The sequence below is a fragment of the Equus quagga genome, chromosome 5 (assembly GCF_021613505.1).
Source record: "Equus quagga isolate Etosha38 chromosome 5, UCLA_HA_Equagga_1.0, whole genome shotgun sequence".
Classification (NCBI taxonomy): domain Eukaryota; kingdom Metazoa; phylum Chordata; class Mammalia; order Perissodactyla; family Equidae; genus Equus; species Equus quagga.
This window is the reverse complement of record NC_060271.1, coordinates 44,323,600-44,350,205: the sequence shown is the minus strand read 5'-3', so window position 1 is coordinate 44,350,205 and position 26,606 is coordinate 44,323,600. Positions and strand designations below refer to the sequence as shown.

At 52.6% G+C, this 26,606-nt stretch overlaps 1 protein-coding gene across 6 annotated transcripts in view; it reads right to left on the bottom strand.

The window, feature by feature from the left end:
* Positions 1 to 26,606, bottom strand: part of ACOT7 (acyl-CoA thioesterase 7) — a 120,016-nt gene that overhangs the window by 55,363 nt on the left and 38,047 nt on the right. For all 6 annotated transcript variants that reach the window (XR_006888691.1, XM_046662098.1, XM_046662099.1 and 3 more), the window contains 4 exons: positions 21,029 to 21,146; positions 13,992 to 14,148; positions 8,489 to 8,580; positions 3,405 to 3,519 (listed from right to left, as the gene is read on the bottom strand). Coding sequence is in view for 5 of the 6 variants with exons in the window: in XM_046662098.1 (XP_046518054.1) it covers positions 3,405 to 3,519; positions 8,489 to 8,580; positions 13,992 to 14,148; positions 21,029 to 21,146 (482 nt within the window). In the remaining variant the exon portion in view is untranslated. The remainder of the gene's footprint in view (positions 1 to 3,404; positions 3,520 to 8,488; positions 8,581 to 13,991; positions 14,149 to 21,028; positions 21,147 to 26,606) is intronic.

Below are 26,606 nucleotides of genomic sequence, written 5' to 3'. Positions count from 1 at the left end.
ACACGAGTGTGAGAAAGACCCCCAGTGCCGAGCGCACACTCTGTCCTTCCCTCTGAGCTGCTGCCCCCGTTGATACAACCACACTCACCAAATCCAGCTGACGCCGAGCCACCACCATACAGGAGATAGCAGCTGGTCCCAGGTGAGCCCATCTCTGCTCTGGGCACTGGGAGCCCCACCTGGGGAGGACCAGCCCTGCCCTGCCAGGGAGATGCCAGTTCCACCAGGAAAGTGAATGTTGTTCAGTTCAAAAAGACCGAAGAGGGCTGGCCCGGGGGTGCAGCCGTTAAGTTCACACGCTCCCTCTCGGTGGCCTGGGGTTCGTGGGTTCGGATGGTGGGTGTGGACCTACACACGGCCCCTCAAGCCATGCTGTGGCAGTGGCCCACATAAAAAAGACAGAGAAAGATTGGCACAGACGTTAGCTCAGAGCCAGTCTTCCTCACACACACAAAAATACCAAAGAATGGAAGTCACCAAAATATGTGACTTCCTTAAGACACGGTTAAAAGCCAGTCCCTAATCCAATCATCAGAAAAAGGTGCATTTTTATTGGAACATAAAAAAGGAAAAAAATAAAAGCTTGTAAAAATTTATCAAGAAATCTTGAGATTCAGAATGCCACTTTGGATTAAAATCACTGACGAATAATAGGGTCTGAAAAATATTACATATCAGATCTACAATCAAACAGAGGACAACAAATGGAAAATAATCTCATGAGTGAAGGAATTTAAACTGATTGAAAACTGTGAGTAACGTTAATTTCCCAGACGCTCAGTCAAAGGAGCTAAAGCAGGATAACCTCATGGTTCTCAGAGCCCAAGACTCAGCCCTCGGCCTCAGCCTCCACCCCAAGCCCTCACCAGAACTCGCCCACGGGGACGGGGGTCCAAGCAGGCCACATACCACCCAGCGCCGCCTCCTAGCTCCCCTCTTTACCGCCACTGGGCTGACACTGTCGCTCCCCTTCTGCCTCTTATAAGGACCCATTGGACTTGGGGCCCACTTGAGTAATCCAGGATGACCTCATCTTGAGATCCTTACTTGACTACATCTGCAAAAGCCCTTTCTGCAAATAAGGTCACAGTCACAGGGTCCAGGGATGGGGACACAGACATGTCTTCCAGGGCGGTCGCCATTCGGCCCACTCCAGTTTCTCTCTCCCAGGAAGATCCTTAGCACCAAGTTTGTATCTCTCCTAAGACATCTCTGCTCCCTTGCGTCACTTTGCAGTCCCTGGTGCCTTTGCCTGACCTGCCTGCTTGCCTGCCCTCTCCCGAAAGCAGAGCCTGGGCCTGGGGTGGCTGTCTGCCCACAGCACATGCCCTAGAGCCTGGAGAACCCTGAGATATCACAAGAGACCCCAGGCCTATCTTGTGGAGTACTAGTATAAATTAACCATCTATTTACATTTTATTTAATTTTATTTTTTGCTGGGGAAGATTCGCCCTGAGCTAACATCTGTTGCCAATCCTCAGCCCTATTTTTGTCCTCCCCAAAGCCCCACTGCACAGCTGTATACTCTAGCTGTAACTCCTTCTAGTTCTTCTGTGTGAGCCGCTGCCACACCCAGGAACCAAACTCAGGCCACTGAAGTGGAACATGCTGAACCCTAACCACGAAGCCATCAGAGCTGGCTCTACATTTTGTTTTTAAAAGATACCACTTCAGGGGCCGGCCCGGTGGCGCAGCGGTTAAGTTCGCACATTCCGCTTCTCAGCGGCCCGGGGTTTGCCGGTTTGGATCCCAGGTGCGGACATGGCACTGCTTGGCACGCCATGCTGTGCTAGGCGTCCCACGTATAAAGTAGAGGAAGATGGGCACGATGTTAGCTCAGGGCCAGGCTTCCTCAGCAAAATAGAGGAGGACTGGCAGTAAGTAGTTAGCTCAGGGCTAATCTTCCTCAAAAAAAAAAAAACAAAAAAAAACTAGCTCAAAAGATACCACTTCATTGAGGTTTCATAAAAGCAGCAACATTCTTTCTATTAATACTGACGGGTAATTTTTTTTTTTTTTGGTGTTTGTTGAATAGCAAATGTGAAAAGAACAGTAAAGACACCACTCTATGCACAGTCCACCACTCTTCATTTCGGGCACGTTGAAGTGCAATATGGGAAGCATAAGGGAGAGAGGAGCGTGAGGAGACCAGAGGATGGGCAGACTCCTATGTTAACCGAATAGAGGCCGCCTGAGCAATCAGGTGCACACGGGCCAAACAGGAGAACTTGAAACCGAGGGAGTGCTGTCCTGAGCCGCACACCTGCTGGGTTTTTACCAGTGCCTCCCACAGCCCACAGGCTGGATTTCCTCCAGTCTGTGTTATGGAGCTCATCACGTTCCTCCTTAGGAGGAGCCAGGCAGGGTTGGCAGGGGCAGAGGCCAGGGCATGCTGAACAGCATCGCTGCAAGGAACGGCATTACCCAGGGCAGGTCTGCAGACAGCTGCCAAAGACCAAACCCGGAACTCAAACACTACCTGCATCCAGGGCCCTGAGGTGTCTCCCTGTGGAGCTGGCACGGAATGGATGCCACAGGAGCCCAGGCCGTCACAAGGAGGCAGAGAAGCACACAGCAGGTTCTCGAGAGTCCTCTCCACCTGATGAAACATGGTCATCGTGGGTGCAGCGGGGGAGGCACATTACCAGGAAAACGCACCATCCCAAGGGCTCCTGTGTCCCCAAGGGAACAGATGCTCCTAGGGCCTGTCCTGAATTGTGTCTGTATAGCAGGGGAGTCCTCTGTTAAGGACTCTGGAGGAAAAGTCCTCTCTGGAGGGAAAGCATCCCTTACCTACATGTTAGGATGGACCTTTTGTTAAAGCTGGCCCACCCTGGACTTGAAGGCAAAAGGATGAAAGACTGGAAGGAAGCAGCCCTAAAAGGGAGTCTGTGCACCCTGCAGAGCTTTCTCACCTCGCAGCCAGGGTGGTCAGAGTCTGTTTACCAACGCGACGTCAGGCCGAGCAGCCCAGTGAAGAACAATGTGGGAAAACTGTGCTTTCTCTGTCTTTTTTTTTTTATGAGCTGGAAATCCCATCAAAAACACATTCCTGGGCAAACTTGGGGGACAGATACAACAAAAGCAAACTGTCCATGAGCAGGCAAGCATCTCTCTGCCTGGGCAGAGCCCCTCCACACACGCAAGGCCCCCGTTCAACACTCTATGGGAACAGATGCCCCAAGGCCTCCAGGGACTCACTGAGCTGACCAGTCATCCTCCTTGTTGGCTGTGCCACTGTGAAGAGGTGAATATGCTGCAGGGCATGAAGGGGACAGCCCCCCTCGGAATGCAGACAGCCTGGTCCCAGGACTCAGCAGCCCCAAGACAAGGACATCCATGAACCGGATGCCTTCTGCTCTGCTGACGGGTGTCAGCCTCCCAGTCTGCACCCCAGCTTGTACCTGGGTTCAGCACGGGCTGGACGATGTCGCCATTCCTCCACTTGGTCTCCATGCGCTCCAGTTTCTGGGCCTCATACCGCTTTCGGCCTTCCTCCTCTTGCTCCTGCCGGGAATACTGTGGGGAAACAGGGACACGGGGTCAGGCTGTGACGGTGGCAGGGCCGTCCTCCCCTTGCCCTCCCTGGCCAGGTGTGGCTCAGCCTCTCAGGCTCAGGGCTGCTGGCCCCTGGTGTGGCCTGCCTTTTTGTAACTGGAACTATCTATTCTTTTTTCTGATAATATATATTTAATATAAATAAAAATACAGCAAAGGCAAAATTCTCATGTAGACTCCCCACCTCCCAAGATAACTTAGGTCAAATGTTTGGTTTCTATCCTTTCTAGAATTGTTTTTATACCCATGTGTATACAAAAAGTTCTACCGCGCTGTATGTGAAGTTTAAAGGTAGCAGTATTTCCTCCTCTCACTCTGTCGACCTAACATAATTTATGTGATAGGTCCCTCATATGTGGACATTTAGCTTGCTCCCGGTTTTCGACTTTTAAAACATCATACCGACCATGGCAGTCACCCATCATTTACACCTGCCCCATTCCTTCCTAGGACTCTTTCCTGGATGTAGAACTGTGGTCAGGGCTCCCGGGACAGGCCACGCCCACTCTCCCACAGGGCGGGGAGAGAGCAGGTTCCCACGTGCCCCCAACATGGGGCAGCCCTGCTCTGATGACCCCCAGCCAAACAGGCTAAACAATTGCAGGGAATGTGCCCCAAAGCTAAGACAGCCCCCCTGAAGCTCTCCTAGTGGATCACAGGAGTTTTGATCCAAGAAGTTAAAAATAAATGCAAACATAAAACTTGGCACAAGAACTGGGGCTCCTCAGTCCTTTGGGCACAATGGAGGGTGTCGGGCCCTCCTACGTCCACCGTCCTCCGGCCCAGTGTAGGGCACTCCCTCCAGGGACCCCTCAGAGAAGCCCCAGGCCCTGACTGCCTGCTTCCCCCAGGTGCCCTCTTCTTCCCTGTCCCAGAGACCACTCTCCTTTGGAGCAGCTCTGACTTCTGCCCTTTCACTCACTCACCCAGCGTTTCCAGCTGAGCCCGTGGAGAAGCTGCTGAGCTCCTCGCTGGCCGCAATGAAGCCTCTGTGACGTGAACAAATGCACTTCAGGCAGCAATTTCAGACCTCCTTTCAAAAGCCAGTTTTAAATGTCTTATTTTCCTGCTCATGGCTCTGCTCCACAATTGTACAGGGTCTAAACACCATTCCGTGGTTTGATTACCATTATCTTAGGCTTCAGAACCCATCTCTAAAGGCAGCTGCAAAAGGAGCTGAGTGGTTTGTTCAAAAGAAACAAACCTTGGAGTGTTTAAGTTGCAGTGGACAATTTAACCTTTCCCTCATAAATAAACTATTTCTTAACATTCCACTATCCAAAGCAACAACTGTAAGAGGAGAGTTTGTGCCGTGCCTATCTAGTAAAATTGATGGCTGAACTTAAGTGTCTTCAAGAAATACCTCTTAAAGAGATTTTTTTACAAAAGAGCTAACCTCCCTGGTCTCATAAATCCTCATTGTGTCCAGCACACTTGACAGACCTCTGCAGTCACATGGGGACTGATGGAGGCCCTGTTCCTGACACAGCCACAAGGACAGAGAAAACACAGCCTCCTCACAAACGCTTCCCTGCTGGCTTTAAATCTGGAAGCAAAATCACTAGAACATTCTAATGACGGGCTGGCACCCGATTCTCACCCCTATGGGCTCATCAAACCCAGCTGATTCGAAGCAGAAGACAGCTGAGCCCAGACATCCAAGACAACAGTCTGTGTGAGCCACTTAACTCAAGCACACGTTTAGACATTGCAAAGAACCAGTGTCCATTCTCCAATGGCCACCCCAGCCTCTCCAGGGCTACAGCTGCCCTCCAGCCACGGCGGCAGTCACTTTTTCCCATCATAGGGCCACTGAGGTCCCTGTTCCCTGGGGAAAAGGTGGAACAAAGTGGCAAAGTCCTACACCAAATGACAGTGCACAGAGCGGGCAGCTGGGCTTCCTCCAGGGAGATACACACGTGCATACATGCATGTGAGAAGTTGGGGGGGACAGGTGTGTGGACGTGGAGGGTGGGTGCATGAATTGTGTGTGTGGAGAGAGAGCGGTGTGTTCTGTAAGGCATCTATATGTATGTGTGTGATAGCTACATGTGTGTATGTGAGGTATATGTGAGGAACATGTATAATATGCATGTGAGGTATGTGCAAGATATACAGATATACACACATATATGTAGAAAAAGAGATGTAGTGTTCTTAAATGACAGCTATCTGCAAAGGGCTGGCAGGAGGATGCTGGCAGGATATGCAGAAGGAAGCCTTGTGGCCAAGCTGCCAACAGATGAGCGTAAAAGCCCACTGCAGCCGGACGGAGAAAGACGCAGCTTTCCAGGATCAGGACTCTGGCAGGGTCGTGCCAATGAAAACAGCGACCTATATTTCAAATCATCTGAAGGCTCCTATGTGGGCCTAGCATGTGTGGGGAGAAGAAAGTGCAAATAAATATTAGTGCCGGCTCCAGCTGGGAGCTGTGTGGCTTCTCCCATCTGGAGCTCTTGCTGCTTCTGCCCAGTGGAATGGATTCAACACACCCCTCTCAAGGGCAAAGTTGATATTTATGTCTTGTCAAACCCGACTAAACAAAGGGGATGGGAAAACTACCGGGGCTCCTCCAGGATGTGGGAGGGAGAGCAGGGATGGGGCTGTGGTGGGAGGGGCGATGCTGAGCGCTGCCCTGTCGCGGGGAGAGGGAGGGAAACCAGCTACCGGATGCTGCCCACCCCTCCCGTGCTGGCTAAAGACCCACCAGCGCTCAGCCATGGGCCCTGAGGAGCCAGAGGAAGCAAACGCTAATGTGTTTAGCCCAGGACGCCTCCTTCAGTATCGGTCCCTTAAGATGCATCATATGGCACTGAAGCCAGAGATACGGCCTGCTAGAGATTTCTAAATTTTGTAGCATCTGAAAATTAAATCAGTTAAATAATTGTGTTAGAGTATTTACATGTGATATGACTAATTTAATATCAAGTGCTTAGTGGAAAAGATGAAAGTGGAGGTAGGTACACTTGTAATTTCTAAAGAGAACAGTCACTGTGCATCCAACAGCTTCTTAGGTCTTAAAATCCCCCAGCTGGTGCTGCTTGAAAAGGATGCAGTCTCCATCTCGCAGACAAAGACAGAGACAGAGAGAGAGAGAGAGAGACAAAGAGGGAGGAAGAGAGGGATGAAGGGAGAGAGGAGAGCTGGTGGGATGGGGCTGGACCGAAAGGCAGTGTTCTGGGTTGAACAGTGTCCCATTGAAATTCCTGTCCACCTGGAACCTGTGCATGTGACCTCTTTTGGAACCAGGGTCTGTGCAGGTGTAATTAGTTAAGATGTGGTCATACTGGAGTGGGATGGACCCTAAATCCAATGACTAGTGTCCATAAAAGGAGAAAGATTCAGAATCACACACACACAACCAGGTGATGGCAGAGAAAGGGGTTGTAGCAATGGAGCCACAAGCCGAGGAACGCCAGCAGCCACCAGGAGCTGGAAGAGGCAGGAAGGATCATCCCCTAGAACCTCTGGAGGGAGCACGGCCCTGCTGACACTGTGAACTGGGACTTCGGGCCTCCAGACTGAGAATAAACATCTATTGTTTTAAGCCCCACAGCCTGTGGGACTTTGTCACAGCAGCCCCAGGAAACTCATACAGGTGGACTTATGGGAACCATCTGGCTCCACAGCCTGGCCCTGAGCTCCCACCTGCTCTCCTCACGAGCAGAGTGATGGGGAGCACCCATGCTGGCCGAGTACTAGTGGCAGCACCCCCTGCTCTCACGGCACCAAAGGAGGCAACACTGAGCTGACCCAGGCCAAGGTGGAAGCGCCCTTCCCATCAACACCAAGACATTTTCTTCAGGTGTAGACTAAACGGCAGCTGGAGCCCAGCAGCCGACCACTCCACCAGGGTGAACGCCCCACCTGGGGAAATGCCCCATCTGGTCCTTGACTGCCCTCCAGGGGCCCAGGCAGGATGCCCCATTAGACACTGAGCCTGGCACAGGGAGAACCCCTCCCATCGCCCCAGGTGGCCCAGGGTCATGGGAAGGCCCACAGGTGGGAGACAGAACTGGCTTCCTATAGGAGTGGAGGGAGGGGGAGGACACCAAGGAGGAGGACAGGGACCATTGGTGCCAGAAGCACCCAGTTTCTCTGTGAGCTCTGCAAGCAAAAAGAGCAGCATCAGTTCCCGTCTGGTTCCCAGTTCTATTATTTTTAAAAATTTGTTCTATATATATCTCGACTGTAGGAAAATGCTGCCTGCAGGGGCAGACGCCGCTAGAGCCTTGGGATGCTTCCCTCTAAGAACTGCCTTTTTCCTTGTAGGTGTGAAAGCAGAGAGCAGCAAGGCTCCACGGAGGAGCCCACCGCACACGTCCTTGTCCTCGGGACATGCGGGGACTTGGGAGTTACAGGGGAGGTGTGTGAGTCCTCCTAGGGAAGGAACTAAATCCCTTCATCGGCCAAATGTTCACCCTCGCTGAGCCTCCCGCCTGGGCCCTGGGCACGAACACGATGAAGTCTTCTTGCAGAGATCCGTCTGCCCACAGCAAAACCAGGAGAGAAACCAAGGGAGGAGAGGGTGCCAGCAGGGGCCATGAGGGGAGAGGCTAAAACAGAGACGCCGTAGTGTCCGCATCCTCAGGGGCTGTGAGGGGGAGCGGCTGGCCTGGGTGGAGGGGCCCAGAGGTGATGGCAGAGGACTGACTCATCACTGGCACAGTCTTGGCACCTGCCCTTCCTCTGGTTGGGGACTGTGACAAAGGGGACTCCGTGAGGAGCATCCACAGGATCTGAGCCACCTACACACGCATTCCCAGCATGAGTTGAACCTGCGCTGAGAGCCCCCTCCCCACTGGCTTCCCGCTGGCAGACGCACCCTGCCCCCGCTGTTGCTCTCCTGGGACACCTCCCGCCACAGTGGGAGACGGCAGTGACGGGCCTCTGCCATCTGCCGGGCGAGCAGCAGAACGGGCCTCCTTACCACGACTGGAGGCACCTCCAGGACCTTGTCCACGTTCTTCAGCGACAGGGGCACATACCACAGCGTGGCCTTATTGGTCAGCTTCTTGGTACCTTCAGAGAAGAAAAGCACGTGAGTGACAGCCTGGGGAGGCAGCAGGAGCTGAAACACCGCCACCTCTGGTTCCCGACCCGCAAGGCCTCCCTGAGCCTCAAGGTGAGAGCGTGGGCACGGAGCCTGGGAGAGGCTGTGGCCCCCCGGCACAGAGGTCCTCCACACAATGCTGTCCCTCTCTAGAGGCTACAAGAAAGACTTTAGGTCTTAAAGCCCGGGTTTAAGCCCGGGGGGTCTCAGGCCTGCTGGCTTTCTAGCCTTTTCTAAGGCAGAGGACCCGTGCACAGAGGGCACTGACTCCAAGCATGCTCCTCCTTGCAGGTGGTGACAGAGGGGAGTTTGGTCGTTAACACACGCCAGAAGCGTGGATTTGCTGCCAGCTGACTTAGAGCTCCAATCCAGAGAGGGGCTGTGGGCTGCTGACTTCTACTCTGGGCAGAATGGCAGGAAACAGGGCCTTCCTTGGGGCAGAGCCCGCCCTCAGGGCAGAGCGGGGCTGTGAACCACAGGCTCATGGCCCTTTGGTGCCAAAAAGTGCCTGGAGATCACTTGGTCCACATCCCTCACTTGTTCAGGAGGCGCCTGAATCTCAGAGAGGTCCTGGGTTTGCCTAGGATCACACAGCAACTTGGTACCTTTCTGAGTAAAGACCTAGGCCTCCTGGGGCCCAGTGATTTCAGGGAAGTATTTGCAAGGAGCCTTTAAAAAGTTGCCTCTTCAACATGGAATTTTCCCAATGTACAGGAGAACAACAAAACTGCAGGACAGGGAGAGGACATGGGGAAGGCGAGGGGCAGCCAGGCACCCTCTCCAAAGTCCCTCCAGGATCTCCGTTCTACTAGTCCCCTCCGACCTGCTCTTCCCCAGGTGAACCTGAGGCTGCACGTTCCTAAACCAAGGACCAAGTCAAGCCCCCGGGGGTCAGTCAGAAAGAGGGTGAGGCCCACGGGGGTGGTCCTAGTCCTAAACCCCAGAATGGTCACTATTTGGCCCTGACACGACAGCACCATCAGGACAACAGGCTCCCTGTGCCTGGGAACCACAGGCAATAATGTGGGAAAAGATTTTCACTGCACTTGACTGAGTGAATCTGACAACCTGCTTTTGGGAATAAAGATTTCCGGTTTGACTCAGCTAGAGCCAGCCTGACAAGCTGGTTTCCATGGAAACCCCAAGTGGCCCTCCTCTAGACCTAAATGAACACCATGGAGCAAATGAGGCAAAACATGCTAATTGTACTTTCTCCATCATTTAATAAAACCATCAAAAGACAACTGCTGCATTAAAAACATCTATTTTAAAATCTTAGGAGCTCCTAGATATTTTCTGGAGCAATTCGCAGCAATCACGTCCCAGTTAGCTTAATATTTTGACAGTTGTGGGAGATGAATGAGCTGTCTGGAAGGCAAAGGTTTGCTGGTTGTCTGCCTGGGTGTGTGCTCGCTTGGCTGCCTCATGACAGGCAACACAGTCCCCGGTCAAGGGGGACACACAGAATGAGGGACCCCTGCCTCCTGGGGTCGAGACACAGAGACGTCACAAACAGCTTCATGGGACAGCCTTGTCAGGGTGAGTGACCCCGTATGAGTCATCAGCTCACCAATCTCAGTCTCCCCACCTGTCAGAGCTCACTGAGTGCCCGCTGGGCCAGGCACTGCTCCAGGCATTGGGGCAACTGCAGTGGACAAGGTGGCCACGAGTCATGCCCTCACAGGGCTCACATCCTAGTGGACATGTGGGCAGAAAAAGACATCTCAAGACAGGAAGCCCTCTAGAGACGCAGGGTCCCAGAATGAGATGCACAGATCCAAACCTGGAAACGTGGAGAAAGGATGACAGAGACAGATGCACAGAAGCGGCAATGAGAGACACAGAGAGGGAGAGAAAATGAGAGTAAGAAAGGCAGTGTCTGGCCTTTCAGCAGGGGCTCCAGGGCAAGATGACCAAGGTGTGTAGCCACAGCCCTCGGGGCTCCAAGTCCCCATGATATGGGGGAGGCCTGAGGCTGGGAAGGAGAACACCAGGGCTGGGAACCTGGCCCCAGCTCGAAAGCCTGAGCAGCGCTGGCCCCTCCCCTGCCTTCTCCGAGCCTCTATTTTCTCACCAGCACAGTGGGATAACACACCTGCCCCACTGTCCTGTGAGCATGAACACCCAAGGCAGGGCTCCTCACTGCCGGTTCTCTCCTTCAAAGGGCAGTTCAGGTGCTGCATGCCCATTCTGAAGGGAAAGAGCAAGGCTGAGGGCTGCAGCAGCTGGGTATGCTCAGAGGAGGTGGAAAGCAGAGGGCTGTCACCTCGCCCACTCCACCCTCTTGCCAACATGGGCTCTGGGCAAAAGTCTCCTGCCTCTCTGTGTCCACTCCTGCTCCCTGCAGTGGGTGGAATCCTTTAGAAATTGAGTTTAAGCATGTCATTCTAGACAAAACCCTCTGTCGGCTTCCCATCTCAGTGCAGAAGCCCAAATCTTCCAGATAAGCTCTGTTCGTTCATGCATTCATCAATTATTGATTCTTCATCTGTTATGAGCCAATGGAAGCTGCCAGGAAGAGGAAGACACAATTCTTTCCCTCGGAAGGTCAGGATCCAGGGTGCGGCTTCTCGACCTCAGCACTGCAGATATTAGAGGCCAGATCACTCTTTGTGATGGAGCTGTCCTGTGCACTGTAGGGTGTGCGGCAGCATCCCTGGCCTCTGCCCACTGGATGCCAGTAGCACTGCCCCAATTGTGACAACCAAAAATGGCCCCTTGAGAACTATCACGCTGGGGATTGAGCCAAAATCCCAAGCATCCCTATGATGCAGTTGGAGCATGCTGTGGCTGAGAGCCACGCCTTGCACATCTGAGGAGGTGGTGGGTGGGAGTGGGCACCAAGCCCAGAGATGGTGGGAGCCGGGCAGAAGGTCCCACCCAAGGTGCACCAGAGAGCATAGACCAAAGACGCCACAACCTAAAGATGGAGATGCATCCTCCAAGGCACAGGTTTAGGAGGCAAAGGTGAGTCTGGGTTCTCCAGGCCCTTTGTGATTGGCAGTGGTGACCTCAGGAAGGCAGGCCTCTCCGACTGCTCCCACCTCTCCCCCGTCTCCTGGTATGTTCTCTTCAGAGGGGTAGCTCCAAGCTGGTGATGCACTGGCAGATTCGCACAGTCCCTGAGGTTAATACTCAGAGCAGCCCCATGTGGGACCTTCTTACCTCTGAGAAGCAAGAGCCTCCAAATCCTCCCTCAACCAACACGCCCGCAACCTAACACACCCACAACCCAACAGACCCTCAACCCAACATGTCCTCAACCCAACATGCCCTCAACCCAACACATCTGCAACCCAACGCAACCTCAACACAACACACCCTCAACCCAACATGCCCACAACCCAATAGGCCCTCAGCCCAAGAGGCCCGAACCCAAGAGGTCCTCAACCCAACACACCTGCAACCCAACAGGCCCTCAACCCAACACGCCCACAACCCAAGACGCCCTCAACCCAACACGCCCTCAACTCAACATGCCCGCAACCCAACAGGCCCTCAGCCCAAGAGGCCCGAACCCAAGAGGCCTGCAACCCAACACGCCCACAACCCAACAGGCCCTCAGCACAACACACCCGCAACCCAAGAGGCCCGCAACCCAACACGCCCACAACCCAACAGGCCTTCAGCCCAACACACACTCAACCCAACAGGCCCTGAGTCCAATGCACTCTCAGCCCAAAAGGCCCTCAACGCAACAGGCAACCCAACACACCCTCAACACAACATACCATCAGCCCAATGCACCCTCAGCCTAACATGCCTAGTGAGGTGTTTCTTCTCTTTCTCCCATTTCCCGAAGGCCTGATAGAGAGCCAGGTCCCATACGCACCCACTTCAACTAGGACAAATGATGGAAGGTGAGCTCCACTTTTAAAGCCCAAGAAGCCCTTCCTCTCTCCTTGCCTCTCTTCCCCATTTGCACTCTGTTCATTGGGGGTTCCTCTCGGGCGTGGCCTCTGACATGCAAGAAAGGAGGTTTCGACGATGGGAATCTGTGAAGCAGGCCCCTCTTCCCACTTTTGAAGTTGCTGACTCCCTGACACTGGAAAATCACGATGAAAACACAACACTGTTGAAATCACTATCAACAAATAAAGGTGAAGATCAAGAGAAGCTGAGAGCACAGCAATTTCCCCTCTTCTGTCAGGAGAGGGGAAAGGTTTAACCCCCCAGCACAGCCCAGGAAAGGAGGTCTGGGCCCAAGGGCCAACCACAGATGGAGGGAAGGATGATCACAGGTGGAGGGAAAGATGACAGGGACTCTAAGCCCCCGAATGTGAGGAGACAGTGCCCAGCCACCCCTTTCTGTGCCACAGCCTGGGACCGGCATGAAAAGGTCCCTCTGATGCCAGGGCTGCCTGCCAAGTGCAGGGCTCAGGCCACACTGAGGCACAGGTGTGCTGGACTGCTACCCCCACCCTAGGCCCTTGCTCAGCTAAATCATTCACTGTGCTGTACCCAGGCCTGCTGAGGTCACCGGAATGTTCCAGATCGATAACTGTGCTCCTGGCCCATGAAGAGAGAAGCCTTGAGTCCCTTACAGAGTCAGAGCACAGCACTCTGCAGGCAGCCACAGCTGAGGAGGGGGAATGGGGAGGAAGGTGCAAGACCCAGGCAGCTCCTTCCTCCAGAACCAACTTGGACTCTCCTCTACGTGGGACAATGGGTGGCCTGTGACAGGAGGTGGGCAGCGAGGGGACGAAGGGGTCTGCCTTCTTCAACAGCAGCCCAGTTATAAAAAGCAGTGAGTGCAAGTGCAAATGGAGCCAGACTCCCCTGCAGTGCCCAGTGGGAGGATGAAAGGGGTTTCCATGGTTACCACACCGAGGAAGAGAATATTCAGATCCTGAGTCAAAGGTTTGCCCAGTGAGCTATAGCCCAAGCCTGGTTTGTGGGGCCAGGGAAGCAGGGTAAAGGGCCAGGGCAGGCCTCTCGGGGCAATTCCACTGGGCAAGGAAGGGTGAGGCAGGCAGGGAGAGGTGGCAGAGGGGCAGGAGGCCAGTTTGTGCCCTCTCAGCCCATTCCCGTCCCTCTGCCCCGGACAAGCAGGCCAGAAGGTGGGACAGACAGTGGTTGCACACTCAGGCCCAGAGCTGACAGCCAGGGTTTGAATCCTGCTCTGGAGGTGTAATCTTGGGCTCACTGCTTAACCAGACTGTGCCCCCATTTCCCCATCTGCAAAGCAAGGATGGCAGAAGTATCTGCTCACAGGCGGAGTGGGAATTAAGGGAGGTCATTTGTGGACAGTGTTATTAGGACCAGCCCCTAGAGCAGAGTCAGCCCTTAATCAGTGTGAGCTGGGCTGCTGCCTAATTGTCATTGCTGTCATGGCTGCTGTTCCCAACCAAGCCAGCTGGGTGAGGCGCGCAGAAGTTACCTGTGAGGATGTTTTCGGACATCACGTTGACCTGTACTTCCACGGAGTGCTTGGAGGTGTAGGTGATCCCCGCGCTGACGTGGGCCACCTCGCCAATGCACATGGGTGACAGGAAGTCAGTGCGCTCGACCCGGGCCAGGGCAGCCACGCAGCGCTCCTGCAAAGACCAGAGACGGTCAGCCCGGCTGGCAAGCCCTGACCCTGGAGATGCTCCTCAAAAACTCTTTCTTTCTTTTCCACTGTGAAAGTAACGCAGCTTATTGACACCACACAGTCCTAAATGCAAAACCACAGGAGATGCAGACATGTCCCACAGGACCGCACCAAAGCATTCGATAAAGGTGATTCTCTGAGTGGTGTGATCACAAGTGGCTTTTTTCTATTTTCTAATTTTTCTACAGAAGACATGTAGCACTTACATAATGAAGAGTGAAAAAAAGACATACATACTCATTATGGAAAATTTGGGAAATATAGAAAAGTAGACAGAGGCAAGGAAATCGCTCCTCCCGTCCAAAGACAACAGCGGTTTCTATTTTGGGATCTTTCTTTCCAGGCTTTTTCCCTAAGAATAGGGGTTTTACTGGTTGCTTTGTTTGTTTGACTGGCTCCTTGTTTCACAGTTTGTCTTACATAAAGTTGTGCAAAAGCTAAATATATACTTTCACAATCTGCTTTTTTCCCTCAACAGGAGGAAAAATAACCTGCCTGTGTTACAACAAGCTCTTTGCAATCCCTATTTTTTTCTTTTATTTAAACTTTATCCTTCAAATAGGCAAGGCATTCTCATGACTCAAAATTCACAAGGAACAAAAGCTGTGGCACCAGGTCAGCCGCAGTGACGGGGCCTCCCAGGACCCCCTCCGTAACGGATGGGACACAGCCAGTGGGTACAGCAGCCCCTGAGGACCCAGCTGGGGGCACCCCATAGTCTACTCTAGAGCTCATTCTCTGCTGGAACATGAAGGACTTCCTCACCACTTTCCATGATTGCCATTTCACAATACTCCATTGCAAAAATATTTTTAATGGTCAGACAGAGTGGAATATTCTTCTATTAGAGATTTAGGTCAACCCCAATTGTTTCCTATAAACAATCTTGAGGTGGCTGTCCTTTTACTCATGTCGTTTTCGGTACTGGGACTGTTTCCTGGGTGGATGACACAAATACTCTGACACGTTTCCAAGGTACTTCTCAACAGGACAGCAGTGCCTGACGGGACCTCGGCACCTCCCAGCACCAGCTCTGAGAATCGGCTTATTTCTCATCTGTTGCTCACTGGGTGACACAAAAGACGGCCCTGTGTTTGAGCAGTGGGACTGCGGATCTTCACTGCCAAACAGAGCACCTAGCGCTTTTATGGCTTTCTATCAGACAGCAGTTTTCTATTGTTTAGGTGTCAGAGAGCATGGGTCTGCGACACTCCCTGGCTACCCTGAGGTGGGGCGAGGGCGGGAGTCAGGGGTTCACTTTTGAGAGCCTATCTTTCTAGCCCTGTGTCAGCACCAGTATTTGCTTTCCCAGTTAATCTGCACAGCACCCCTTTTGCACCCCAAATTTGCAAGGGTTGGAGATATGAGGCTTGTAGGTGATGGTCAGTTCAAGCCCTGGTGTGTCTGCGCTCTTCCCGCGAGCTGCCTGCTGCCACCTGTGGCAGCATGCAAACTCCCTGACCCACCCCAAACCCACAGGACCTGCCTCTTTGGAGGGACGCCAGGGGACCTCCATCTTCACCCCCTCTCGGTGATTCTCAGGCACACGGCATCAGGGCTTCCGTGACCGTTTCTGCTCCTATGAACATCCCAGAGTCAGGTCTCTGCCAGGCAGGAGACCAGGGTGACTGGGAGACTAAGCGGGCTAAGGAGGCAAACGCAGCGGTGGCTTCCCCACTCTGATTCGCATGGTCTTGTTCCCCCCCCCCCCCCCCCCCCCCCAAGTCACCCATTGCCTCTAAAACAACAGGCAGGAATTTCATCCCTAAGTAAATTCACGTGTCTGCAGTGCCACCCACTGGCAGAAAGGCAGCGCTAAGTGGAGCCAAGCAAGAATGAGGGGCCAGGCTCTGGGTCGCTTCTCAGAAAGATCCAAGCACTGCTTACAAGAGCAAAAAACAGAACTAACCCAGGTGTCTTTTAAGACAGTGGCTAAATTAGGGGATGGCTATGCCCACACACAGGTGACACACATGAACACACGCAGTAACATTTTACAAGGAAAGTCGGCTTGCTTCTCACATCTCTGCACGTCCGAGCCTTAGATGGCCCTGAGCCTTCTCCCGGCCACAGAGGCACTCCTGCATCTGCTGACCATGGAGCCAGGCACTGAACTCGGCGCTGGCATTCGAGGGGAGCAAGTCAGAGCGCCTCCCTCAACCTGGGTTCTGCCTGGGGGGATGGATGACAATCAGGAAACAGGGCAATGCCACACGGTGTTGGGTGCTCTGAAGAGGACGGTGCAGCATGTGAGGGGTGGGCAGCTTCAGATGAGGGGGCCAGGCACCTCTCCAGAGAGGGTGCATTTGAGCTGAGACCTGAATGACAAAGTGTCAAGCAGGAGAAGGTGTGCAGGGTGTGGGAACCCGGGGTAGAGGGGCGAGGAGGGCAGACCCCACAGGGGAGCTGGAGCTGGGCTGTGCGCCAGGGGGATGCAGCAGGAACGCGGGAAAAGAGGTGACAGGGCCTGTAGGGCCAGGTGAGGAGTGGGCCAGGGCCTCTCTGGGAGGGGCAGAGGAGACACAATCGCAGACTCGCTCACTTTTTAGGCCACACATTTCAGAGTTGCACGTATTTTTAGCAGGGGCATTTGTTTTTCCTTCCAGAATCCAGAACACCGAAGGAAGGACTTGAGGCAGGAGGATACAGAGCTCCTCTCCCTGCTGTCCTGACGGATGCTCTTCACACAGACCCGCCAGAAGCCTTCAGGCCTGGCACAGGGACGCCTGGGGACTGCCTCCTGCTTGCTCTTCCCAGGCTGGAGGCCACTTGCGAATCTTAAGCTTGGTTCTCTCTGGGCTTAAAATACTAAAGGAGGGGCCAGCCCCGTGGCCGAGTGGTTAAGCTCACGCGCTCCGCTTCGGTGGCCCAGGGTTTCGTCGGTTCGGATCCTGGGCGCAGACATGGCACCGCTCATCAGGCCACGTTGAGGCAGCGTCCCATATACCACAACTAGAAGGACCCACAACTGAAAAATATAACAACCATGTTCTGGGGGGATTTGGGGACAAAAAGCAGAAAGAAAAGAAAAGATTGGCAATAGTTGTTAGCTCAGGTGCCAATCTTTAAAAAAAAATACTAAAGGAAAGATTGTTTACTGGGCAGCCCCTCAGGAGTCTCACTACACTCATTTCATTATGACATGACCCTGTGAGAGAAGCTTTTGCTGTGACTGTGGATCCAGCTTGGGTGCAGGTGGCACAGGCTGGGACCCAGGGTGGCTCCAACTCGACTCTGAGCTGCTGTTTCCCGGGGTCTAGCAGGGCATTGGGCCCACCTCAGGAGTTCCATAAAGACTGGTGTGATCCAAAAACTCAAAATGTGGACTGACGAATATTTGCACTCAGTATGAGGATCTCTGAGCTGTAGGCATCTCTGGCTCCCAGGTGCCTCAGACACACCCCACAACTCCCTGCTTCTGGGGCTGAATGGGAGGAGCAGCCCCACACTGAGAAGCATCCAGGTGTATTCTGATTAGCATCTACCCCAAGAAGCGCCCTCTGCCATGCTCCCAAAGGTGGCTCGCACGGCACTGCCTGTTGGGCACAGGTGTCCGGGAAAACCATGGGGGCTGGGCTCCTGAGCAGCCACAGGCTTCAAGCCAGGACAGCAGCCCCAGAAGCAGAGCCAGAAAGTACAGCGCTGGGCCCTGGGCTCAAATCTCGACTCTGCCACTTACTAGCTCTTGACTTTGGGTAGTAACTTCCCTGCTCCATGTGTCAGTCTCTTTCTAAAATACAGATAAGAAATGGTACCAGTGGACTGCTGCCAGGATTCGAGGGGACAATGCATAGAGAGGAGAGGGCTGAGACACCCCTCTCCCACAGATGTGGGTATTAGATCAGTAATCAAATGGGTCCAGAAAGGGTTAGCTCCGATTACTGTTATTATTTGAGCCGCAACTGCCCCTACACTGACTCAGGCCACCCTTGGCTGATGCCAGCTTAGAAGATGCAGTTTCGTGGGACTTTTGGAAAGCCCAATAACTTTTCTAGGCCTCCGTTTCCTCACCTGCAAAGTGTGGCTAAGGAGACGGTTGGAAAGACTGCCCAGGTCAGGAAGGCCAAGCACTCAGCATGGTCCCTGGAGCATCCTAAGCGCGCATTAAACAGAAGCTCTCCACAGGAGGACAATTCCAGACACACACTTCTGGCAATCAGCAGATGGCTAATGGGAGCCTGCTATGTTCCAGGCCTTGGTCCAGATGCTAAGCATCCAGCAGGGGACCAAAAGGCAAAAGTTCTGCCCTCATGGATCTTACACTCTAGTGGGAGAAGAAGCCCAAATATAAATGAGCAAAACACACAGTGTACCAGAAGTGATAGTGCTGTGGAAAACAACAGCTGGGAGCAGTGAGGGAGCTGGTCATCAGGGAAGGCCTGAGTGGGGTCGTATTTATGCAGAGACTGGAAGGAGGTGAGGATAAGTCACGTGGATATCCAGGGAAAGAACGGCCCAGGGAGACAGAAGAGTCAGTCCAAAGGCCCTGGGGCAGGAACATCATCAGCCAGTTCAAACAGCAGCAGGAGAGCTGGTGTGGCCCAAGGGAGTGTTGAGGGGAGGGAGTAGCAGATGAAGACTTGGAGCTTGGGACAACAAGTGAGGCAGTCACAGGGACTTGTGTGGACTTGGGCTTTTACCCTGCGAGAGACGGGAGTCACACTCACGGAGTGATGTGCTCTGACTTCATTTTAAAGGATCTTTCCGGCTGCTGTTAGAGAAGAGACAAGGTGGGCAGGGATAAGCAGGGAGACCTGTTAGGAGGCTGTTTAGGCAATTCAGGTGAGAAGTCACGGTGGCTTGGACCAGATGATGGTAAAGCTGGTGAGTGGCACTCAGATTTGGAATTATCCAGAAGGTGGAGCCAATAGGATTGGATGCCAGTGTCCACAGATGCAACAGGAAGAGCAGGGTCAGTGGAGGCACTAGGTTTTGAGCCTGAGTAACTTGGGGCCAGGGAGGTCATTTACCGAGAAGGAGACTGCACGAGAAGTGGCCTGGGGGCAGGTCCAGACTGTCTTTTTGGGCCGTCAAGGTGGAAGGGCCAATTAAGGATCCAGGTGGAGTCAGCTAAGAGGCCCTAGCTGAAGACAGAACCGCGGGGCTACACTGTGCTATTAAAGCCACACACTGGATGACGCCACAAGGGGCGGGTGGATGGGGGTGCCCCCTGCCCTACCCAGAGCCCCAGCAAGGCCCCTCAGAGGCCAGCATCAGCTCCCAGCCCAGTATCCAGCCACCTAGAGCTCACAACCCCTCTCCTGAGCCTGAACTTCCAGAAGGTTACCCTGGGACCACCAGCCCAGAGGTATCTCCAAGCCAACGGGTGAAACCTGAAGCTCCTGCACCCCCAGGCTCACTCCGGGGAAGCAGTGAGGAAGAGCAGGGGCTCAGAGCACAGGTTCAAGGCCTGGATTCATGGCCCAAACCTCCACCTGCCTCCCTATGTAACCTTGGGCAAGTATGCACCCTCTCTGTGCCTCAGTTTTCTCATCTGTGCACAGGGACTAATAAAAACAGCCACCTCTGCCTGTGAGGGGTGTCACGAGGACACGAGCTAAAGCTCTCCAGAGCTCTGTGCCCTGAGTGCTCACCACACGCTGGCAGCTCCTCGGGGAGCGTCCCCACCCGGCTCCCATGCCCCTCCTCCTCCCTCACTCCCCAGTCCTGGGGCTTCTCCTTCCCAATGTCCAGCCTCTCTCACCAGGCCTGCCTTGGACTCTGTCTCTCTCAGAGGGTCTCCCCGGGGCTTGGCCCCAACCAGCCAGCCCCGTCCTCCCACCACCACAGCGCTGTCTGACCGTGGCCAGGTTGACCCCAGAACTCCAAGGGCACCCCAATAGATCCAAATTCCTGTGAGGCTGGCGAGCCCTCCTTCACAGCAAGGGCCCAGCCCAGCCCCCTAGTCTCTCCCCGTGTGGAGGGCCCCACACCCACACCCACCCAGCACACTCACCCCGGCTTGGCTCGCTCTATACACACATGCATGCACACACACTACGCCGGTGTGGAATCTTCCTCTCGCAGCACCGCAGGCGGCTAGCGAGGCCACAGGTTCAGAGGGCGCAGCGCCCTGCAGCACTGCTTCTGTGCCAGCCCCAAGATGCCCGCTGCTGCACAAGACAGAGCCTCCCCACCCCGAACCCGAGGGCAGGCTTCCCTCCTGCAGGCAGGCCTTCAGAGAAATGGCAGGGGCACGGCAGGGGATGATAAGCTGAATGCCCTGCAGCTGCCCTGAAATCCTCAATCCAGAAGGCCTGGCCCTCGTCACCAGCAGCAGGTGGAGAGCTGGCACCTCCGAGGGCGCTCGTGCAGGGCCTGTTGGGCTTCACAGCCAGGAAGCCGCGGAGGCAAGAGCGCCAGCGCTTGCCCACAGCCACCTGGGGGTAGCCTGGGGAGGGACCTAGGTCCAGGATGGTCTGACACCCATGATAAACTACCACCCACGCAGCAGGGATCCGTGAGGGCTGGGCTCCCAGGGCGTTCAAGAAGCTAAGACTCTTCCAGAATGGAGGGGGAGGTGCTGAAAAGGCGGCTCTGTCAGCTGAGTCTCAGTCTCTGGTGGTCCCCACCCCTCCTCGGTGGGCCCGAAACCAAGCGCCATTCCAAGGGATCTCCCATCCGGGACCGATTGTGCCAGAGATTCCAGAAGCCCCCAAGGCCCGGGGCCAAGGGAGGGGGAGGCTCCAGGCCTGGACTCCATCCAAACTCCTTTCCTGACCCAACAGTGGTACACACTGCACACAGGGGCGCCAGGCCTCCTGGGGACTGGAACCTTCCGCGTGATCTCAGCTAGGCTGGGGGAGGGGTCCGCAGGCGCTTACCCCATTCTGACTGTTACAGTGCCGGGTGCTGATGATGGCCCCCGCCTCCTCGATCATCTTCAGGATGGTTCCCCCATGGACGTTGCCGGCCACGTTGGCATCGTCTGGCCGCATGATCCTAGGCAGAGGAGAGAGAAGGAGCAGGATGAAGCCTCTGGGAAGGATGTCACTCGTGAACAGTGACAACCTGGGGAGAGGAGAAGGTGTTCCACAGGGCTTGATGGCTCCCAGAGAAGGGAAAAGAACTTTCCACATGTTGGACAGGGTGGGGTGCTGACCTGACAGGCCAGACAAGGGGCTTCAGGGTCGTGTTTCCACGGGAGAGAGGAGGACAGAGAGGGGGCCTTTCCCCTGAAGCCACAGGCACCCACCCGCCCTTGGCGGGGAAGGGGTAATAGCAGGGACCTTTGGCAAAAGCAGTGAGGCAGCGGCACGGCTTGGAGGTTCCCTGAATGGCTGCCTCTTCAGGTCCCCAGGCCCACCAACGACCAGCAGGGCTGAATGAGCACAAGGACACAGGCTGTGACCCCTTGGATGATGGACAAATTCCCAGGACCACCACCTCGGTTGGGAGTCCCAGGGGAGTGGCTGTTCTGAGAACTGGAAACATGCCACAGCTTTGAGAAGCCGGCAGCAGGTGAAGGCCCGCTCAGTGCCTGCCCCTGGCCTGCTGAGCTCCTCAGGGGCACCCGAGGGGCCTGATTCCCTGATGCTGAGAGCTTGGAGCTCCCTAAGGGCAGGGAGAACTGAAACACAGCCCATTTCCCCAAAGAGGAAAAACCGCATCCTTGCCGTGGGCAGCCGGCAGCAGAGAAGCTCCATGAAAGCCCTGGAATCCCAGCCAGCCAGCCTGGTGCTCCTACTGTGGGCAACGCCAGCCAGCTTGGCACCTTCCCAGACAACCGTCTGGCTAGTGAAATCTGCCTGCAACGGCCTCAGGCTTGGAGTCAGGCGTCACGGTTCCAGCGTGCCCGGCACCCACCTGCGGATCCCCCAGCCTGCTCCTGCCCCACTGGCTAGTGTGGCCCCCAGGACCAGCACCCCTCCACTCTGGGCCACAAAGCAGCCTCCGGGTCTAGCATTTCCTAACGGCTCCTTTCACAGCTCCGAGGATAAGCCAGACTCAGGAATCATTCCTGCTCCCATTCTTACTAGGTGGGTGACCTGGGCAAGCTGTCAAAACTCTCATTCCTCCACTTCCTTGTCTGTAAAATGGGCACAATAATAGTACTGCCGCCCTGGCCCATGGGAGGACTGACTCACACGAGATAATGCCGATAAAAGCCCAACAGTGCCTGGCACACAGCCAATCAGATACTTGTTCATCAGTAGCATCTTCCCTCCTCTGTAAGTAGTCAGCCAACCTACTGCAGGAAGGTTAGAAGTGCCAGGAAAGAGCTGTGAGATGCCATTTCTGAGAGCAAAGGAGTACTGACATCCTGGGGTGACTGACAGCTGTCTGTACCATCGCCCATCCCCAAACATCACCCCTTCATTCCGGGGGACGTCTGGCTACAAGAATCACAGCCACGCAGGCCACTGGCTTCTCACCCTGCATCAGCTGCTCAGGGGCAACAGGCAGCGACCCAGGCAGTGACCCCAGAGCACAGGAAAGAAGCTTCACTTGGCTTCTCAAATGTTCACGTGAAAATATTTTTGAATCAACTCAAAATGGATTAAAGACTTGAACGTGAGACCTAAACCCATAAAACTCATAGAAGAAAACATAGGCGGCAAGCCCCCTGACATCAGTCTTGGCAAAGACTTTTTGGATTTGACCCCAAAAGCAAAGGCAACAGAAGCAAAAATAAACAAATGGGACTACATTAAACTAAAAAGTGTCTAAACAGCAAAGGAAACCATCAACAAAATGAAAAGGCAACCTACTGAATGGGAGAAAATATTTGCAAATCATATATCTGATATGGCATCAATATCCAAAATATATGAAGAACTCCCACAACTCAACAGCAAACAAACAAATAATTCAATGTAAAAATGGGCAGAGGAACTGAACAGACATTGTTCCAAAGAAGACATGCAGATGGCCAACAGGGACATGAAAAGGTGCTCAACATGACTAGTCATCAGTAAACGCAAATCAAAACCATAATGAGATATCACCTCACACCTGTCACAATGGCTGTTATCAAAAAGACAAGAGATGACGTGTTGGCAAAGAAAAGGGAAAAGGGATCCCTTGTGCACTGTTGGTAGGAATGGAAATTGGTGCAGCCACCATGGAAAACAGTACGGGGTTCCTCAAAAGTTAAAAATAGAACTACTACATGATCCAGCAATTCCACTTCTGCATATATATCCAAAGGAAATGAGATAGCTCCGCCTCCATGTTCACTGCAGCATTATTCACAATAGCCAAGATATGGAAGCAACCTAAGCATCCATCAACAGATAAATGGATTAAAAAAACGTGTACATAAACAATGGAATATTATTCAGCCATAAGAAAGAAGGAAATCCTGCCATTTGCAACAACATAGATGGACCTTGAGGGTGCTATGCTAAGTGAAATAAGTCAAATAGAGAAAGATAAGTACTTTATGATCTCACTTATACATGGAATCTAAAAAACCCAAACTCAGATACAGAAAACAGATTGGTGGTTGCCAGAGATGGCGGGTGGGAGTGGGAGAAATGGGTGAAGGGGGTCAAAAGGTACAAACTTCCAGGTATAAAATAAATAAGTCCTGGGGATGTAACGTACAGCATGGTGACTAAAGTTAACAATATCATATCATATATTTGAAAGCTCGAAGACAGTAGATCTTAAAAATTCTCATCCCAAGATAAATTTAACCAAGGAAGTGAAAGATCTATACAACAAAAACTACAAGACCCTCTTGAAAGAAATGGACGACGACATAAGGAGATGGAAAGACATTCCATGCACATGGATTGGAAGAATAAACATAGTTAAAATGTTCGTTCTACCTAAAGCAATCTACAGATTCAACGCTATCCCAATCAGAATTCCAATGTCATTCTTTACAGAAATTGAACAAAGAATCCTAAAATTCATATGGGGCAACAAAAGACCCCGAATTGCTAAAGCAATCCTGAGAAAGAAGAACAAAGCTGGAGGCATCACAATCCCTGACTTCAAAACATACTACAAAGCTACAGTAATCAAAACAGCATGGTACTGGTACAAAAACAGATGCACAGATCAATGGAACAGAATTGAAAGCCCAGAAATAAAAGCACACATCTATGGACAGCTTATCTTTGACAAAGGAGCTGAGGGCCTACAATGGAGGAAAGAAAGTCTCCTCAACAAATGGTGCTGGGAAAACTGGACAGCCACATGTAAAAGAATGAAAATCAACTATTCTTTTTCACCATTTACTATAATAAACTCAAAATGGATCAAAGACCTAAAGATTAGGCCTGAAACAATAAGTCTTCTAGAAGAGAATATTGGCAGTACACTCTTTGACATCAGCTTCAAAAGAATCTTTTCGGACACCATAACCCCTCACATGAGGGAAACAATAGAAAGAATAAACAAGTGGGACTTCATGAGACTAAAGAGCTTCTTCAAGGCAAGGGAAAACAGGATTGAAACAAAAAAACAGCCCACTAATTGGGAAAAAATATTCACAAGTTATTTATCCGACAAAGGGTTAATCTCCATAACATACAAAGAACTCACACAACTCAACAACAAAAAATCAAACAACCCAATTACAAAATGGGCAGGGGACATGAACAGACATTTCTCCAAAGAAGATACACGGATGGCCAATAGGCACATGAAAAGATGCTCATCATCACTAATCATCAGGGAAATGCAAATGAAAACTACACTAAGATATCACCTTACACCTGTTAGAATGGCAAAAATATCCAAAACCAAGAGTGACAAATGTTGGAGAGGCTGTGGAGGAAAGGGAACCCTCATACACTGTTGGTGGGAATGCAAACTGGTGCAGCCACTATGGAAAACAGTATGGAGATTCCTCAAAAAGTTAAGAATAGAAATACCTTATGACCCAGCCATCCCACTACTGGGTATCTATCCTAAGAACCTGAAATCAGCAATTCCAAAAGTTCCATGCACCCCTATGTTCATCGCAGCATTATTCACAATAGCCAAGTCATGGAACCAACCTCAGTGCCCAGCAACTGATGACTGGATAAAGAAGATGTAGTATATGTATACAATGGAATACTACTCAGCCATAAAAAAGGACAAAGTCGTCCCATTCACAACATCATGGACAGACCTTGAGGGTATTATGTTGAATGAAATAAGCCAGACAGAGAAGGACGAACTCTGTATGACTCCACTCATAGGTGGTAGTTAACATATGGACAAAGAGAACTGATCGGTGGTTGCCAGGGGAAAGGGGGGTGGGGGTAGGGCACTAGGGGTGAAGTGGTGCACCTACAACATGACTAATAATGATGTACAACTGTAACTTCACAAGGATGTTAACTTTCATAACTTTAATAAAAAAAAATAGGCAAGATTAAAAAAAAAAAATTCTCATCCCAAGAAAGAAAACTGTAACTATGTGAAGGATGGATGTTAACTAAGTTTACTGTGGTAATCATTTGGCAAGATATACATATATCATATCACCATGTTGTACACCTAAAACTAATATAACGTCACAAGTCAGTTATATCTCAACAAAACCAGAAAAATTAAATAAAATAATTAAAAATTTAAAAAACACATTTTTGAGTCTTAAAAATTCAAACTTATACTATTATTTTGAGTTATTAAGTTTGAGTTACAAGGTAGCCAATTTAAATAACAAAACTACTGTATCAACCTCTTTCCTTTGTATTTGCTTTCAATTTAGTAAAGAAGGGCGGATGGGCCATTCCACGCACAGGCCTGCCCTCCTGTGTGCACAGGTGCCCTGCGGAGGCTGCCATGGGGCAGGGGCTGGACACGGAGAGTAGAGCCCCTGGGTTTCACAGGGTGAGGAGACTTTCCTAGGAGCACCAGAGCTACCTCTGGGGGAGCCGGGTTTACCCCTCGCTCTGCCTGTCTGTAAAGTAAGGCTGTTCAGGTCAGGCTGGCTTGCAGAAATGCAGCAAGGCTGGGGGAGAAGTGCAGACAGAGGGCCCAGGGGGACAAGGAAGTGCTTACATCCGGAGTGGCACTGAGGAAGGAAGTGATAAGGAGGCAGCCTTTGAGACAGCAGAACAGGGGACAGTGCCTGAGGCCTGTGGCAAAGCCTGGAGCCATCCTGCAACACTGGGAATTCCCAGGGACTGCACCATCAACATCCCACTGCCCTGGGGACCCTGGGCACTTGGGAGTAAATGCCAGGAGCTCCACACCGCAGGCTCTTCAGCCGGAAAGCTCACTGGGATGCTGGCCATGCCCCACCCGTCCTGGTCACCCTGGGTCCTGCACCAAGGACTGTCCTATCTCCCCAGGCCAGCTGGTGCACAGTACAGGCACAAACCTACCCCCCAGGACCTGATCCTGACTGAGCACTCTAGTTACCGCAGATGCAGGTGGGCCAGAGCCCAGCTCACGCAGCCCTTCCCAGTGGTCCAATCAGCAGCCTTCCCCAAAGCTCCACCTCGGATTCCT